Genomic DNA, 18,701 nt, shown 5'->3' with positions numbered 1-18,701 from the left:
TGATAGCAGTGTTTTAAAGAAAGTTTAATTGCTCTGAAGACGAAACCCCAGGTCCTCCAGGCCTGGAGACAGAGGCCCTCCCTGCCTGGAGTCGGGAGTGCGGGAGTGACCGGCCGTATACAGACTCTCCACCCACCACCTTATTCATTCTCAGTCCCACTGCTGAGCCCATCTTGTCAAGCCCCTGTGCAGAAAGGCCAAACCCTGGGCGCCTCTCACTCCTGACATCCCTCCCCAATTCCCACTGGGAGACGGAGAATGGGTCCACTTACAATGAGGACGGCTGCGATGGGGATGGCCGTGTTCATGAAAACTGCGAAGGAAGCACAGGGGGAGTTTAGTGGGAGGAAGGAGGCGGATAGAGGTGAAGCTGCCCACGTTGGTCTGGAGGCAGGGCAGACTGCGGGGTGGAGCCAGGGTGGGGATGTGCAGAACTCTAGACCTGGGGCACCCCTAGCTCCTTACCCTGTTTCCCTCAGGATGCTTATGCCCTGTCTCTGAGACTTAAGCCTTTACATAAAGGCTGAAATGCTCTTACTCTGCTCCACATGGACAGTGTGGGGAAAGCCCTGTGAGAAGTGGCAGGGGAAGGGACTGGAGAGTTGGTGGCCTGTGGTCAACCGTGTGGTCAACAGCATGTGTTTCTGGAGGAACCAAGTTGCTACTCTTTCCTCTGCTTTTGGTCCCCGAATCCGTGCAAGCCAGGTTCTCTCTGAGGCTTAGAGTCTTCCCAGTTTCTCATGGCTCTTAGGAAGGATTTCACACTCATTCTCACTGAGCTATTAGTGACTGAGAACAGCTTAAAGCAGGGTGTGCCTTAGCTCTAAGGCTGAGAGTCCATGCCCAGGTGGGGCAGGTGGGTGGCTGCAACAGAGGCCCCCTCCTTATTCTGTTTAAAGAGTGGCCCTCAGACTCTTCATAGGAACCCCAATGGGCAAAGAGAGCTGGACTTAGAGAAAGGTGGAATCCTCATTATTTTTAAGCTGTGTAATCTTGGGCAGATCATTTACCTTCCCTGAACCTCAGTCTCCTCGCTTGATATTAGTAAACTTGTACTTGTTCACACGCTCCAGCTCTTTCCAATGCGCGAGCAGATAATGTAGGGAACAGGCTCTGTGAGTGCTCAGTGCTACCTGAGGGTTATACCTCACGCACTGCTAGCTTAGCCCTGCTCCTCTGGCCCAAGCTGTGAGATGCCCCACAGAGCCCTGACCAGAGAGAGCCCTCCTAGAGTAAGAAATGCCCATCCTGGCTGCCACCTTCCCATCTCATCCTCCTTCCTTCCAGGAGCCTTTTCCAGCCCAGTCCAGAAAGGAGTCTGGTTCTGCAATTAGCAAAATTAAAGCAGAAGGAACCAGGAGCCAGAGCCAGAGGCCAAGGGCTCAGCCTGTGCACACGGCCCCTGTTTAATGAATGGTGAAGTGTCTGACACTTTGAAGAATTCCAGATGGTCAACACCATTCCAAGAAGCTGACTGTCTACTTACTCCAAGAATCCTACACCAGCTAGTGCATACACGGTGTGTGCCAGAGGTGTAGAACTCCAAGGGACTGGAAGACTGTGGCCCCTGCCCTCAGAGGGCTCCCGGTCTGAGGAAAGAGACAGGAACTATGCTCCCAGGGAGCCCTGTATATGACAGAGAGACAGGGGACATGCCCCTTGGGAGATCCCAAGCAGATAAAGACATCGTTCCCAGATTGGGAATTCCCAATCTGATGGGGAAGACACAGCTGCTGCCATCAGAGGACCCCTGTCTCATGGAGAAGATGTGGTTGGAGCCCTTGGGGTGTTGCCAGTCTCAATCTCACTGACCACAGGCTTTTTATCAACTCCAATACCATACATGACAGTGCTTTAACTGTCCTTCTGATGAAGGCTCCGTGGTCTCCAGGTACCCACCACAATGCCACAGCCTTCTCCCATGGCCCTCTTGTACTGCAGGGGGCAGGATAAGCATTACTGGATTTTCCACAGTGTAAGGAACCCAGAACTGGGACGTAGGACCCAGCACAGCGATCACTGGCTGGAGAGAGAGAGGGGGAGGAGGATGTCCATCAGGCCTTAGTCTTTGACCTTCACCCACCATATAGCTCTAAAAATGAGGCAGCCTCGCCCCTCCCCTCCAGGGCAGTTACTCCAGGGAGCTCCCTCAGGGCGGGGGCCGCCTTCTGTTCCTCTCCTGCCCATCCCATCAAAAGGCACCTGTGCACCTCCCCTCAGCCCCTGCCCCAAACCAAGACCCTTCCCACACATTCAGGGGCTCAACTCCCAGATAAAGAATAGGGCCGGATGTTAGATTATAAATTGGTACAACTTGCTCAGAAGGCAGTCTGGTGCTTTGAAGCTAGAGCTGCACAGAAGTTCAGACCTTCTGATCCTATAATCTCTCTCCTGGGGATTTATCCTGAATAATCACTCAAGAGAAGCACAAAGCCCTCAGCAAGATGGTGCTAGCTGCAGTACTATCTGTCACAGCAAAACGAAAACCACAACCACAGCAACAAGCCACCGAGACGAAGCAAACGGAAAACATCCACCGGGAGCAGCCGTTTCAGTAAATGAGGGACATCGGCCCCAGGGGCGGTCTGCAGTCAGGGAGTGTGCGACAACTGACATTTTGTGCTGTTGCATGCTTTCTCTGGTCGTGATTTTTTTCCATATGTATGTTTTTTTCTATTTTATTGTCTTTATTCTTGTTGCTGCCTGAAATCCTTTGAGGAATGAGACAAACTATATATAAATTTGAAAAGGAGCATTCCAAAGCGGATGCAGCAACATGGAGAATGCATATGATATAACCAACTTCCGTCCTGCTCTGGCTGTCGTATGGAAACACTAAAGAATGAAATGTTATTTTCCATTTTCCTTGTCCTCTTCTGGAAGGACAGCCTTTGTGCAGGGAGCTCCAGGTCCCCTCCAGGGTGGGGGTTGGGGGAAGAGGCTCACCAGCTGCCTGTGTTTTAAGGTCTCTCTGAAGATCACCTCGTTAGGACCAGGGGTGGACATGGGAAGAACTGGGGATGTCAGTGCCAGAGACTGTGAACCCTGGGATGCTGCAGGCTCTGGCCCCTCTCTGGGCTCAGCAAACAGGGGTGCCTGAGTAGGGGGGTGGGAAGGAGCTGAGCAGCCCAGCTGTCATGGCTTTGAAGACCTGAGACTTGCCTCCATTTTCCTGAATCACATAAGGCCCTATGGGACATTAAATGCCACGGAGGAGTGGGAAATATAACCAAGAATAGATTTCTCTCCAACTTTGGCACGGGGTGGGCTGACTCACTTTGATCTGATCTAGGAAAAAATTTAAAAAAAGAAGAACATGACAGTGCTGAATGTTAAGGAGTAAGAAATAATGTTAAATAACACTAAGTGAAAGCAGAAGATTACAAAACGATGTGTGAGTGTGATGCTGTGATGGAAAAGTTTAGTCGCTTGTAGGCAGGACTGAAAGGCCACGTTCAGAAGGGAAAGCCTCTCTGTAATGGGGTAGAGATAGGGGTAGGTGTTTTAATAACCCTCCCCCCCCATATCCTTTAAGAACTATTCATTCAGAAATTCTTTTTTGAGGGTCTCCTCCATTTCAGGCATCATGCTGGGTTCTGGGGTCATGGTGGTGAACAATTTTGTCAGTTTTCCATAACCACCCCCTCCCCCAGACAAAACAAAACAACAAATCAACTGAAAACAAAGCAGGGCTCAGATCACCCACTCCCCCTGGGTTGGCCAAGGAATGCTGCCTGGCCCTGTGGGTGCCAGCCCTCGCACTGCAATACCAGGAGCTTTTCATCTCCAAAGCGTTAATAAATATTTCAGAAGCCATGCATCAGGGAGGCACAGTGAACCATTTGTGCCTCTGCTTAACTTCACCCCCTCCCTGCCCAGGGCCGGGGAGGAGCTGCCGGCTCACAGCCTGGGCCTAACCATAGGCTGCACCTGCAGGAGGGAGACATGCATTTTGACGTGCACAGGGCTATTCAGTCCCACAGTCAGTCTGAAGTCAACAGAGCAAGAAGGAAAGCAGGTTAATAGTGTGCCTGGTGCTGGAAGCGGTGGAGGCGAGGCAGGAGGCTCACAGTCGCACAGATTTCTGCCTCTAGCTCCCCCTCGGCCCCTCCACCACTGCACCCCTATGCAGGCCAGGATATGCATCAGCCACTCACTGTGGCTGCACCAGCTGGTGGAAGGAAGGACAGACAGTGAAGAAGTTCAGAGACGCTGGAGAAGGAAGGGGGATCAGGTCTGGAGGTCACCCTGTCCCCCAACATTGGCTGTTCTGAGTCAGGGCCTCCGCTGAGGGGGAGAGAGGGAGTGTGAGACTTACAGCAGGGAAGACTGAGGCTCAGTGAGGTGAAGGGACACACTGAGGCCCTCAGTGAGCAAATGGCAGAGAACAGAGAAGGAAGTCCACGTGGGCTCAGAGTCCACACGGAGCTTCACGCACGAGGAGGCCGGGGCTGCACCTGGCCCGAACAGGTTTTCAATGAGTAGCAGACAAAGTGCGGAAAGCTGCAGGCCAGTGCTGTGCTCACTCCCCTTGGAAGTCAGTTCAACCCTTATTTCCCTGCAGAAGCCACAGAACTCTAGGTGTCCAGCCCGGCCATGAATTTGAGGACAAGCTTTGCAAGGGTGACAAAGGGGTCCCAGGCTCTACCCGCCAATCAGACGACATGCTGCCAGTTCATCCTGTGTTTGTGCAGCACCCATTCCAGAGCATTCTCTCTATGCCAGACTTTCCCGAGGCGCTGGGCATTAGACAGGAGGCTGCACCACCCTCACAGTCTTGTGGGGACCCTGCTGTGAGCGGGGACCGTGCAAGAGGTCAGAGCCACAGGGTCAGTGTCAGGTGTCCTGCGCTCTCTGTTTGGTGCTCACCTGGCCCTGGTCTCTTCTGTTTCTTTCATTCGCTTATCTAATGAATATTTACTGAGTACCTGCTATGTGTCAGACCCTGTGCTAGGCGTGGAGGATGTGGTGGTGAGAAAAAAATATCGATTCTGGATTTTGATGTTGGGGTGCCCTCTCGCGCTGCCCTGCCCTGCACCAGCTCAGGGCTCCACACACAGGAGCTCTTAGTGATGCTGACAGAGAGACCATCAGATGGATGTCAGAGGTAACCATGTCTGCCTGACAGTCTGACTGCCTGGTGTCCGATGACCAGACTGAAATCCCAGCAGGCCGCACCAGGATGGGACCCACCAGGAAACATGACTGCACGGCTCCTCTGCGGCACCAGGACCCCATGGCTGGCGCCAGGGGTGAGAATGAAAGATGCTCCATTACCTCAAGCCTAATGACCTGTAACCTAATCCCAGGTGACAGAGAGCAGAAGGCAGGAAGTTCAGGAGGAGATAAATGAAAACACACTAAAGCATATACCTGCAGCCTGGGGTGCCCCACCCCACCACCCAATCTCTCCCCACCCCACTGCCAGGCGAACCCTGAGCAAACAGCACTTGGCTTTCAGAGCTCTCTCTCCAGGAGGGCTCTCCCCCCCCCCCCCACTGCCTCCTTCCAGGGAGCAGCCCAGGCTGCTCTGTTTATCTTTCTAGGTCACCGTGTACTGGACAGGTGAGGGGCCCTGGGCAGAGCCCTGCTTAGCTCCAGAGCCTCTGACTCCTTCCAGAGTCATCTCAGTTCTTGACAACATGGAGTCTCCTTGCCCCAGGTCCTCCTGGCCCCAGACCCTTCACAAAGCCACGGCTTGTCTTCTGGGGGCCCCACAGATCAAAGAGCACCTGCTCGATAGGCTTCGTGGGCCAGCCGGGGAACCCAGGCATCTCATGCTGTTGTTTACGCAGGAAACCATGTCCCAGTTGGTTGCAGTTCGGAATGCAGGAAGCGAGCTTACATCTCCTAGAAGCAAAGTAGCTGCCACCTGCCCCATCTACATGACCCGAGGCTGCTCCCACTTTGCTGCCAGGAATCTTGGGACCCAGTGCCTCCAACTTCCTTGCTGCTTCCCTTCCCTCTCTCCCATTGTAGCAACAGTGAGCCTGCCCTTTGCCACCCTGCCATATTGTTGCTGGGGTCGGGGGAGGCCCTCCCCCACCTCAGCAGCTGTTCCCCTGATGGGATGTCTGAAAGCCAGGAGCCTATAACTCACGGGCTGTACACAGTGTGGGGTTACTGTCACCACAGCCAGGCCCAGAAGCAGGCAGAGCTGATAGAGAGGCTGAAGAGGGCCTGGGGCTATGGACACTGGTTTCTCTGAGCTCCCCAGAGGCTTTGTCCCCATTTCTCCTGTCCTATTGAGTGCTCAGCCTGGCAGTACTCGGAGGCCACAGGGTCAGGGATGAGGAACCTGGAGTGTCCTGGTGAGGAATCCAGGAAGCCTGCTATGCTCATCACTCCATTCTGAAAAAATCAGCTCCTAGCAGGACTTTCTGCAGAAAGATGCCATGGCTGGTGCCATGATGGTGGATGGTCTGGTCACTGCTACCTGGACCAGGACACTGGGAGGTGCTCAGTGCAAGCTCTGCCTTGTGAAAACCTTCAGGTTGGATGCTGGCCACCTGGCCCCAGCAGACCCTCTCTCTAGGCAGGGTGAATACCAGGAACACACAGATGACCTGAGTGTCCATCTTGTTCTCCACGTGCCTGTCTGGGAGACACCTCTGGTGCACCCTCCACTGCTGCCCCACCACTGCCACCCCCACAGGTCTCTTCCTGGCACACCCAAAGAAACAGCTTCAGCTGGGGGAGTGGGTTAGTCATGTCTCTCTCTCCTAATTTCCTTCCCTATTTCCCACCCATTCAGAGCCCATGCTAGGTTGTTTCTCTTCTATTCAGAGACAACAGCCTGAAACTGGTGCCCCATTGGGTCCTAAGTTTTCTTTACCCCACATAGGTTCCCAGCTCTGTGTGGAAAATAGCGTGAGGCTGGGAGTTAAGAGATTCCAGAGGATCTAGTCTGAGCCGTGCCATTAACCTCAGAGGTGACCCCAGGAAGACGCCCACCTCTGGGCCTCAATTTCTCATCTGTAAAACAGTTTTCCCAACTTGCAAAAATATTTTCCATTTACCACTCTTTACCACATTCTGTTCCACCGATTTCCACAGATCTATCTTTTCATTCACGAATTCTCTCTTCAGCTATGTTAATTCATTTAACCTGTACACGGAGCTGCTTTTTGTCCCTTTTTTGCTTTTAATCTCTGGGGGCTTCCTCTTGGCCCGTCCTACCAAAATGGCTCTTAAACTGGACAGGTCAGGGAATCAGCATGAGGTCTTCGAGCTGCTAAATATCTACATCCCAGTTATGCACTTAGGTAGTAGCCACAAAGGGATGGGTCCACAGAGCCACTAGACCAACTGTGAGATAAACCTGGGCCAGGACTCCATCCATCACCTGACCTCAAAGACCTCCGTATGTCCGCTCTGAACAGGGGACCATCTGAATTAATCTCAATAACTAAATTTCTAATTTCTAGAAGTTCTTTTGGCTTTCTTTTTGCTGTTTTTGCCTTGTGCCTTCCTTTAGCTCTTTATTTTCACACACTTATTTTATTACCTCTTTCAGACTATTCTGTCATCTCCAGGTAACAAATTCTCCCATTTGTTGCATTTGCTGACTCTTATTCTGGTGGTGTATTTTCTTCTGGTGGATTTTTATTTCTTTATTATTAGTTCATTGTTTAACAGGCATGTTTGCCACTGGAGTCCTATGTTCTCTGGAAAATGGTTGTTTTCCTTTTCTTTCCTTTTCTTTTTTTTTTTTTTTTTTTTTTGAGTAAAGGTAGATTTATTTAGAGAGATACTCCCTAGGCAGAGTGTAGGCTGTTTCAGGAAGCAAAAGAAAGGCCACAAGGTGTGGGGGTTGGGTGCTCAGTTTAAGGTAGAAGTAGACACCCACTCCATAGACAGAGTGCGGGACATCTCAGAAGGGAGAGTGGCTGGAAAGTAGTTTTAATATGCGTGTCTTCTGGAACCATAGGAGTTTTACCAGTTTGGGTCTTTCTTTCCCTCTATTTTCTGGGCTTGAGATTCCCAAACCACTTAGCTAACATAAATTCAGTCCCTACACCTGTGAGAACTCATGCTTGGGCTTCTGTTCTTCAAAGAAAAATCTTCTCTCTCTCATGGCCCCAGGTAGATGGAAGCTTCCTTGTAGCTTCCTTAGGACAGTGGCAACTCAGTCTGACTTACTGAAAAGGAGTCCCCACACTTGGGAAAGTTTGAAACTCCTGTTATTTATCCACTTATTGCTGCCTCTCGATAACATACCAGCTGGATACAACATCAAAGACCTCACCCGTCTTTAGCATCACTGTATCTTGAGGCCAGCCCAGTGCCCTGCACATAGCAGGCTCTTGGTACATATTTTCTGGATAAATGACTGAGGAACACTGATTTCTGCGAGTACTGCTACAAGAGACGGTTTGAGGCTCTCCTGGATGGCTTGATCCCAAAGTCTCCCACTTCCGGCCCCATTTTCCTCCCTCAGCCCTGACACCTGTCCTGGCATGTAGGCAGCAGCACACAGGGCTGGCTGGTGGGGGGACTCACTGGAGATGGAGGTGTAGACGGCGAAGGCCCTGAGGCTGGTCATCTCCTTTTTGCGGGTCTTCTCCACCCGCGTGCGGAAGATGTTCTCCCAGGCGTACAGCTTGAGCAGCTTGATGCCGCGGAGCATCTCGTTGGTCTGCTTCAGCCTCTCGTTGGAATACTCCTGCCAGGAGTCACTGAGTCAGAGAAGGGTTTCCCTTGACCCATCCCACCCAAGAGGAAGGAGCGGAGTCAATGCCTTCACCATCTCATAGACTACGCCCCGCCTCTGTCCCCACAGGGATGCTGCCTGCCGTCTCCATTACTTCCATTTCACAAAGAAATGAAAGTCTGGGCAGCTGAAGTGAACTTCTTAAAGTCAATCATAGTGCAGATGTGTGTTGGGGGCTGCTTGGCAGAAACTGGAGGAAGAGTGAGGGGACCCACTACTCTGAGGGGAGAGGGATCAGGCAGACACACGGGGGAAGGATGGGGAAAAGGGGCATGTGCCCACCTGCAGATACTCACCAGTGTGCTCCGCTGGGCCTGGGAGAGCTTGGTGGCCACGAAGTACTGGACTGGGGCCAGTAAAATTATGACAGCTGCTCCAATTAAGGCACTGATTCCAAGGATGTAGTAAAGGAGAATCACACCCACGATGATCTGAGGGAGGGTCATAGCGATGAGTGACCTTTGATCTGGGGGCTGCCCCACCAGGAGGTACTTGCAAAATCCCCTCACTGCTCCTAAAGTTCCCCTATAGTGGGACATGCCTCGGTGCCCAGCTTCCCGAAGTTTCTTGGGGGTCAGAGGAGGAGGTGGGGCAAAGCAATTTCAGAAAGAGGGATGAGCACGATGGGCAGAGAGTTTCTGGGCTGGTAACTGCATTTATCTGCAAGGCTGGCTGAAGCATTAACTCTCTCCAAGTCTATTTTCCAGATGGAAGTCTCCCAGCTGAGGCTGCACAATGCATGGCAGCACCTTTTGTTCTGTTTGCTGGTTATCACGGATGATGCATCACTCTCACTGGGAAAAAGCGGTACATGTGCAAAGGGGCAAAAGAGCTGCAGCCATGCCAGACACAACCAGTTCTGGGTCCGAGAGTTCACTTTTCATTCTTACGCTCCTGGTGTCTTTATTTATTTATCTTTTTTTTAGTGAATCTGGCAGGTATTCTCTGAAAAGAGAATTTGTTCTGTTTCTAGCTCTATATAAATGACTGCCTGCTTCTGAATATTTATGAGAAGTGTAAATTACTCTTGCCAGTCCCCAAAGCATCAAGATGACAATTCCTTAGGTTGCCTTCATAGGCAGATACTTCTAAATTCAGGGCTCATTCTAGAGGAACAGATGTGCTGTCTTATTTAATTGGCAAAAAAAAATTGTGCCTGGGTTATCCCTGGACTCCCTGAGCCCTACACCCACCCACCGGCACTAAGCTCCCGCACTGTCTCAAGGACAGAGGGGTGGGTGGGTGGCTCTGTAATGTCTATTAATTGCAGAAGGCCTCCTGCATTAGCAGGTCCTTAGGGGCTGGTAAATGACCCCTTCACTACCTGCCTCCCAGTGTTTAACTGATGTTAAATGCCGGAACGGATGGGCAGAGGAGCACATCAGGAGATGAAGAACCTTCCCACTATTGTTGGGCCCCACACCTATCACTGTTCTGGAAAATTACCCCTGGCATCCAATCTTTTCATTTGCTGTCCTCATTCGGAGGCATTCAGGGTGTCATTCAGCAGCTTGGGTAGACCAGACACTAGGAAGCTCTCAGAGTTCTCCCAGAGTCACCACTAGGGCCCCGAATGGGGTTTGGCTTCTGTACCCCCACCACCTTCAAGTGCTGGCAGCTGCTGGGGCAGGAGCTGGGGGTGCAGCTGCTGCCACTGGGCTCCTCCTCATGCTCCACCCACCCCCTGTCATGCTGCTCAGATCCTTCTGTCCCATCTTCCTTCTATGAGGGTTTGAACAGACCCCACAGGAGAACACACCAGAGATCAGGGATTCTGAGTGTGCAGTGCGACTGTGGGGAATAAAAGGGCTATTTTATCTCCTAGTCACAGTTCAAACCTCTTGTGAATTGGGGTGGTTACAGTCCCAGGAGTCTGCAGCCCTCAATTTGCATACAGTCCCAGCATTTACTGGCTTTGCAATCTTGAGTCTCCTTTTCTCCATTTTTAAAATGGTGATTTTAATTGCCTAGTTAGCAGGAATGTTGTGAAGATTAAATGAACATACATGATCAGCACCTAGAATAGTGCCAGGCATAGAGTTGGAGACAAGGTGGCTGACCCTCCTTCTTAAAAATAAACAAGCCTCATGGGAACTCTGTCACTAGGGACCCACAGAAAGGAGATACATGATATAGTGCTACCACCAGTTTGCTGTGTCACCCAGGGTAAGGGCCCTGCCCTCTCTGGACCTCTGAGGCCCATGGCATGAGGAAGCATGAGGTCCTCACTATGGCCAAGTTCCTTAACATGGTTGTCCATTGGCCTCAGGGGGCCCATAAAGCCTTGAAATTGTAGGAAAAATGCATGAATACACATTTGTTTTTCGGAGAAGACAGTGTCATTAGGTTTTCAAAAGTATATGTGGATCAGTGGTTGCCTGGGACCAAGGGCAGGGATGAGTGTTTCTTTCTGGCATAATCAAAGTGTTCAAAAATTGTGATGGTGACAATTCGCATTAGCATGTTAAAACCCACCAAACTGCACACTTTAAACAGGTGAATTATATCTCAATAAAGCTGTTACTTAAAAAAAAATACATATGACCAAAAAAAGATTACAAATCAGCAAGAAAGTCCTTGGGGACAAGGAATGGGGCTCCTGAGCTAATTTCAATACTATCAAAAGCCTTGGGTGCCGTGTGGCCAACTGGATTGCATTCGGAATCCTGACCAGGTTGAAGGGATTGTATCAACTCCAGTGGTAACACAGGGTCTTGAGGGCCGGTCAAAGCTCTAAGCGCAAAGGTACAGTTTTCGAGGAATTAAAAATAGAAAATAAAATGATACTTCACAATAAATAAGCAAAGGTAAGTAATCAGCGGATGTAAAAATTTCCTTCGCACTCCCAACCCCATGTTGTGAGAGTTAATTACACAAGTGAAAGAGGCTGGGCAGGCCAGGCACAGGGCAGGGGTTATCAGCTATTAGTCAGTATTAGTATTGTTAGCAATGGTGTCTGTACAACAAACATTATTAGTAACAGTAACCATAACAATGCAGCAGGTTTGGTGGGCAAAATCTTCTGAAATGGGTAATTCAAGGGAACACAAGAGAAAGGATAAAAGGCCGGGACTGTATTAGATGAGCTCTCCAGGCCCTTCTAGAGCTTTTGTAGTCATTGGTCCATCTTGGCAGAGTGGAGGGGACACAGGGGTCTGAGTGTGGGTAAGTGGAAATGGGGGACGGCATATACAGCTGTTGCCGTAAAAAGGACCATCAGATTTCCTGTCCTACATCCAATCTTGTCTAGCTGCCTCCCTATGCGAATCTCTCCTATTTTCCTTTAGTGTCTCTTAAATATAAACTTTATAGGCAAGGAAGACCAATAAAAATCACTTTAGATTAAGGTTAATGGACTCTATATCCCAAGAAGCAGTGGATTGTGGGCTGGTAACGTCCTTACTCACAACAAAGTGAGCAAGTTACATGGATCTGATGTTTACTTGGTGACTACTCTATGCCAGGCATACTGCTTGGTGCTTTACTTGTATTATCTAATTGAATCATCAGAGCAACTCCAGAGAGAAGGAATCGTCCCCTTTTCACAGTTGAGGAAACGAGGCTCAGAGAGGCCAAGTATTTGAATCAGCCTGTCTCACCCACATCCAGACATTTTCTGCTACGCCAGGCAGCCCCCTGGCAGCCTGCAGGCCCTCTGGGAATGGATCTGGGATTTCAGCTTCTGGCCTGAGCACAGAGTGAAGATTCATTTCAAGGCACAGGACAGGAATCACAGACTCCGTGGTGGAGGAGTGGTGGAAGAGCTCCGGATGGGAGACGGAGCAGATAAGGCCAAGAGTCAGGTAAACCACGCTGAGGAATCTCTATTGTTGGGGGAGAATGCACCTCCTCCAGAGCTAGTCCCAAAGGTTGTCTGGCTTTAGAAAATGCCATGTTTTAGATTTCCAAAAATAACACATGCCCATTGGAGAATTTAGAAATGCATAAAGAAAATAAAAATCACTTGTAATCTCATAAGGCCTTTTTGTACTCATTTTACTTAAAATTATACCATGAACACTTTTCAATGTAATTAAGTGCTTTACTATCACATAACTTTTAATGTCTGCCGAAGTGGTCCATGCATGATTATTATATAGTTTTTTTTAAAAGATTGGCTGCATTTTTAAAGTCTTAATGACATTGTCTTCTCTCATCTTCAAGAGAGAGATGGCTAGACCACTTGCAGAGTGTGAGACAGTATAGGAACCAGGGGTACACTCCATGGAGACCCCAAGGGGGTGGAAGGTACAGGCAAACCTGAAGTGGAAGATGGTGAGCTCCTCATCACTGGGCATGTACCAGCAGATTCTGGTTTTGTGTCCCCCCAACAAAGCACACATCCCTTACCTGTACTGGCATAGCCCAGAGGTTTGGGCACAAGAAGAAAAACCACATGAGCTGGTTGGTGTCGATGGCCACAAGGTTACAGATCTGCCCAGCAGTCATTTCCCCCATGGATAGGTTAGAGGTGGACAGATGCATAATTTTATTGTAAATCTTGGTCTGGAAATGAGAGCAGAATATTTCACATTTGTCATCATCAACATCCTAATCACCACCCCAGATGCCCTGTGTCTATAAGGTGCCAGGGGCTTCTCAGGCATTCTTCCACGGAGCCCAAAAGCAGCTCTGGAAAGGGGCACTGCATAGTTGTTTCAGTTTTACAAGTAGGGTAACTAAGGCTCAGAGAGGTAAAGGGCTTTGATTACAGTTCAAGCAAGTCAGAGAGGCAGCATTCACATAAGGAATCCACGCCAGTATGGCAAGCTACTTCCCCAGCAAGCAAGACCTTTCCCTTGGAGACAGGACTTAATTAGTTCTTAAGCCTTAAAAGCGATCCTCATGTCCAGCTGTACTCTTGATTTACCAGAAGCCAGTGGAGAACACACTTTAGAGCCATAAAAATGATGAAGTGCAGCAGCCGTCTGTTTTAATGTGGCTGTCTCCAACCAGGGAAGGGGTATGCTCTGGGGCCAAGTCCTGTCTTAACTGAGCCTTGAAACAGAGCAAGAGTTCAGCATGGGAAGGTCTTCTTCCTTCTTGTAAGAAACAATGTTTGTGTCAATCAGCCCCAGCACTGCCTGAGTGTCCCTGCCCCCAGGACCTTGTTCTGTCTCCCCAGGGCAGATGGAGAGTGGCCATGGTAATGACTCCCCATGAGCTCTGAACCTAAAAGCTCTATATGCAGAGTGATCGTGCCTCCCAGAAAGTTGGCAATTTTCAGGCTATGTGCCCTTAAACAAGGAAAAGTGCATTCCTGTCTTGAATGTCCTAGGGATGCCTGCTCTTAAAGGAAATTCTATTGTGCATTCTGTTGTAAGGCAGATTTCCAGCCCTTAATCCATCTTTTGTGTAAACCCAGGCTTTTTTTGTGGGTCAGATCTGCTTAAAGCATGAACCTATCTTATGTCTTTTTATGAGTTTAGATACATATTGGGTAAGGTTTAAAGTAATGGCAATGATATTTTTTGACAGATCTATGCACATCCTAAGTTATGTGAAATCAGTCTTCAAAGAATAATAATAAATCCAGTTTCAGTGAGGTAGGAACATAAGCTATCAAATAAAGCATGATTAAGTAAAGACCTGGATACACAGAATTACACAACCAACTGATATCTGGTATACATCAAAATTATATATAATACAGGAATTTCTCTTAATAACTTTTCATGCAAGAACTGTAGTTGTTCGCAAACACATGAAAACATAAACCTTTATCTATAAATCTCTGTACATCTCTGAAAGGAAGAAATTTTCCCCCAATTTGTTCCCATAATTAAAGTCAGCATTTTCTTTTTAGGACATATGAATTACTCTCTGTTATTTGTGCAAAAGATTCAGACAGTTTAATAAAAAACAATTACATCCTAATACATTAAAAACAACAACAATAACAACAACAACAACAACAACAACAACAACAACAACACCATTTTTGGCTCTGTAATTGGAAAATATTGGGCCAGTGTGCGATTTGTGACATAGAAGTAGAAAGTGGATTTAATTACAAAACTGTTCGACTACAAAATCAGACTACAAAACTACTACTGTTGTTTGTGGTGGCCCATGCCTGCCTGTCACTGGAAGGGTCTGGGCAGTGGCTGGGGTTTTTAGAGAGGTTTTTGGAACAAGCAATAGCTTGGTTCTCCTAGCTCTGAGCTAGGAGAGCTCTTCCCTTATGAGTCCTAGAGGGTCTTGGATTTTCCTGGGATCTTTCCCGTATTCTTACGTGATGATATTCCTGAGGAAATGGCTCTGCTTTCTCAATGAAAAAACCACTGGGGATGGGCAGTGTTGTTATGTCATGTCAACTCCAGGGGGCGCCGTTCACGTAGACTATACCAGGATAACCAAAGTTTGGACCCTGATACTGTCCCCAGCCCAGGCTATACCCTTCTCCTCTCAGTCCTTTTTCTGCAATGTCTCTGATCCCGGCTCCCAGAGGACCAATCAAAGTTAATGATTCTGAGGAACATTTCTGAAGAATGAGTGGCTTTGGAATTTAGTCACAACTTCCTAGTGTTCTAGTGACTTCATGAGAATTGCTGGGTATGGCAGAATCTGCTATTTGTCCCCCAATACCCATTCTCTTCTTTTCATAAGAAGAATTTCTAGCAAGGCATATATGGCTGTCAAGAATAAAGACCACACTTTCTAGCCTCTCTAGGTATAGCCATGTGGCCAATTTCTCACCAATGGGATGTGAGGATCTGTGCAACTTCTACATTATGATTTTAAAATAAGGCAGCATTCCCTCCTATTGTCCCATCTTTCTTCTTGCTGGTTTAAATGTATATATGATAGTGGCGATTTCAATAGTCCTATTAAACCATGAGACAAAAGTCATGTGAGAAGGCTGGCAGAGCACCACGACAGGAGGAGCCGAGGTCTCTGATGATTGTGTGGCTGCCTTATCAGCCCTGACAACATGTTCATGAGGACAAATAGTGCGGTTCTTATTATGAAGTGAAAAACGAATCGTTCAAGTACCTGTATTGCTCCTCTCAAGTTAATTCCAGTTTCAATGGCGACATAGTAGGATGCTTGCAGAAATGTCCTTTGCAGTAGGAGGGCAAGGAACAGAAGCACGGCTAAGACGTAGGCATTAGCAAGGAATTCTTGAGATGAGACAAAGTAAACTCCGAGAAACTGTGTCTGTTGGAAAGAGAAATGCAGAGGTGACTGTCATTGCCAGCAAAATGACAGCCATTGGTACCTGTTACTGGGCCACAGTGGCCACTATTATAGGACCTTCTATGCTTGCAAAACCTTGTGCAACTGTTTATGGGTGAAAAATCAGACTGAACATTCTTTTAACTACAGGGAGGGTTGCCTATACCCTCTCCATCATCCCACCTAGGGGAACAGAATGTAGCCCAGTTCCAACCTCATGCCTGTAGATATGACTCCCAGCTTGGTGGCCACCAGGCCCCAGGGAGCTCACTCTGAATGGGACGAGAATAAATAGAGTGACTCACAGAACAGCCAAAACTAGAACTGCTAAAACAAATCTCCTGATGTGTGTTGTCTGCTACAAAAACAGATCCAACTGAGGTTTTGTCCCCCAGTCACCAACAGCCTGTCCTGTAGACGTTTCTGGGGAGGAAAGACCAGTGGAAAACATGGCAGTAGTGCTCCCAGGCGAGAGATGGGAACTCATCGCCTGTTACAGACTATTTCAGGCCCAAACACCCCAGCCTTGTGGGCTCCTGGGATCTCCTTTCAAATTTAAGGCTTTTTCCCCCCTGCACCTCCAGAAAGATCTCAGATGATAAACAGTGGGGAAAAAAAACAACCATTTTGACTTCGTTGCTAAAGATACCAGAGAACAACGGCATGTGTTTCTAAATTCAGCACCAACAGCTCCCAGGAAAACTTTGATCTTGATTAAGTCCATCACTCCCCAGCAGAGACACATCAATGTTTCCATAGCTCACCCTTTTCTGAGGCTCTGCCTGGAACTTTGCAAGTGGTTTGGAAGGGTGTGGGAGCTGCTGCTGCAGGGTAAAGGGGTGGTGGGAACAAAGTGATGAGAAAGAGCCTGAGGGATGACTGTGGCCAGGATCAAGCCAAAAGGAACAGGATTCTAAATGAAGTTCTTTTTCTAGAGTCAGAAATTCCTGCAACCCAGATACAGGGCTTCCTGATGGTAGAAAAGATCTTGCCTCTCAGTTCAACAGGGCCTTTTAACCAGCCCTCACAGCTCCACAGAGCTGGTCCTGCTTACAACTGTATCTCCCCTGCTCTGTGGGACAAGGGTCTCTCCCTTTGGGGGACACTAGGAAGAAGCCATAGGCAGAAGTGAGGCCTCTTAGAGGAAGGCCCTACCAACAACTGAAGCCCCTGAGTCTGTCTCATTTGTTAAAGTACCACAGGGAAAGGCAGTGGGAGAAGGGAGAAGGGAGAAGGGAGAGGGTGGGGATGGACTGGAAGCAACAAAATAGACCTTAAAATTAGGCTGCGGGGCTTGAGACCTGACCTGACAGGGAAGCAAGGAGCAGGACACAACATTTATCAGGGTAATGCTCACGATACCTTAATGAGAGGAGTACCATTACTAGCCCAATTTTATACATGAAGAAAAAGAGTTCAGCAAGGTTAAGTGGCTCGCCCAAGGTCACATGCTGGGAAAGGAGAACATGTGAACACGAATCTGTGTGATGCCAAAAACTACCCTAGATCCACTATGTAATCTTTATCCAGCCTTTTGACCTTGAGTCTCCTATTGTCAGCTACAAACTTGTGACTTGTAGGAGACAGAAACATGCCCGCTTGGCTGGTTCTGGGTCAAAAATGAAGGTTTCCAGGCTTGGGAAAAACCTGGTCCTGTTTAACATGCCTTTGAATTCTTCTGTTCTACCAGCCTCTGTAGCGATCCAGCTCTGGAGAATGGAGTCCATTATTTTAAAGCCATAAAGCACATAGTGGGGATTTATCCCAAAGGAAATAATTTAACATAAGGAAATAGCTATATATGCAAAGATGTACTGTCTCTGGATGATAGCAGGGGGAGAGTGCAAAAATCCATGTAAATGCAACCCTAGGGAATGATTAAGTATATATTATGATACTCATGGGAACACTGTGCACCCAAGAACACCAATCATCATGAAAGCTCTCCCGCAGCGTGGAATGACATGCATTCACTGTGTCGTAATGGTCAGAAAGCACGTAGGCTGGAGAATGAGGGCTAGAAAAATCCACCAATCTCATTGCTTAGGCTATGGTATCTGTTAAGTGCACTCATTAATATTTGTACATTTTAAACCAAGCAACAAATTCTCTTTTTGCAGCTTTAAAGGGAAAACCTTGACCCCTTCCCCTAACAACACACATGCTCGAAGGGTTGGAAGTTATATTTCTTTGGATCAAGAATTTGGGGACCTGTTAAAATGACAATGTCCTTACAGGTGTAAGTCATTGGGTCATTATTTGATCTCTCTTCAAAGAGACAGCATAAAAAGGATGGAGGCCAGAATAGCCAAGTACCCAAGAAGTGGGTACTAGACTAGCCGAAGAGGCCAGGGATGCTGCCCTGGGAAGCTTCAAATGGCTGTGAGGGCACTGGCACTGCCCAGCACCTTGGAGGCTGGAGAGAAAAGGCCAAAGACACAGCTTGACATTTGGTGGGAGGTAAATGCTTTGGAAGATCAGATGCCCCTAGTCTCACATTTTCACAAGCTCTCAGGGAAGAAATGATGTTTGTTTCCAAGGGTTTCCCCAGGAGCACTCAATAAACATATTTTAAATTAATTTATGCATATGATCTTCATCCTCCATCTACTTTTTATAGCAGGGAGTTTGTTGCAGAGGTAGGACTAGAACCCAGGACTCTTGATTCTACCGTTCTGAACCCCGTTGCCCCTGCCTGGCCAAAGGTATAACTGGAAAGGCCCCCTTCCTTTGTTCTCTGGAGTTTAAGGAGAGGGGGTCACTTAGGCTCCTGCTTCCAATTTTGGCATGGGCCAAAAGGTGAATTGCC

General features: G+C 48.4%; 1 protein-coding gene across 6 annotated transcripts in view; it reads right to left on the bottom strand.

Moving 5' to 3' along the window:
* Positions 1 to 18,701, bottom strand: part of ABCC8 (ATP binding cassette subfamily C member 8) — a 73,889-nt gene that overhangs the window by 36,056 nt on the left and 19,132 nt on the right. For all 6 annotated transcript variants that reach the window (XM_074372301.1, XM_074372302.1, XM_074372297.1 and 3 more), the window contains exons 7-11: positions 15,710 to 15,874; positions 13,064 to 13,219; positions 9,010 to 9,144; positions 8,503 to 8,665; positions 273 to 313 (exon numbers count right to left, since the gene is read on the bottom strand). In XM_074372301.1, the coding sequence (XP_074228402.1) occupies positions 273 to 313; positions 8,503 to 8,665; positions 9,010 to 9,144; positions 13,064 to 13,219; positions 15,710 to 15,874 (660 nt within the window). The remainder of the gene's footprint in view (positions 1 to 272; positions 314 to 8,502; positions 8,666 to 9,009; positions 9,145 to 13,063; positions 13,220 to 15,709; positions 15,875 to 18,701) is intronic.

Source organism: Camelus bactrianus, chromosome 10 (assembly GCF_048773025.1).
Source record: "Camelus bactrianus isolate YW-2024 breed Bactrian camel chromosome 10, ASM4877302v1, whole genome shotgun sequence".
In the NCBI taxonomy this organism is placed as follows: Eukaryota; Metazoa; Chordata; class Mammalia; order Artiodactyla; family Camelidae; genus Camelus; species Camelus bactrianus.
This window is presented reverse-complemented; position numbering and strand designations above follow the sequence as displayed.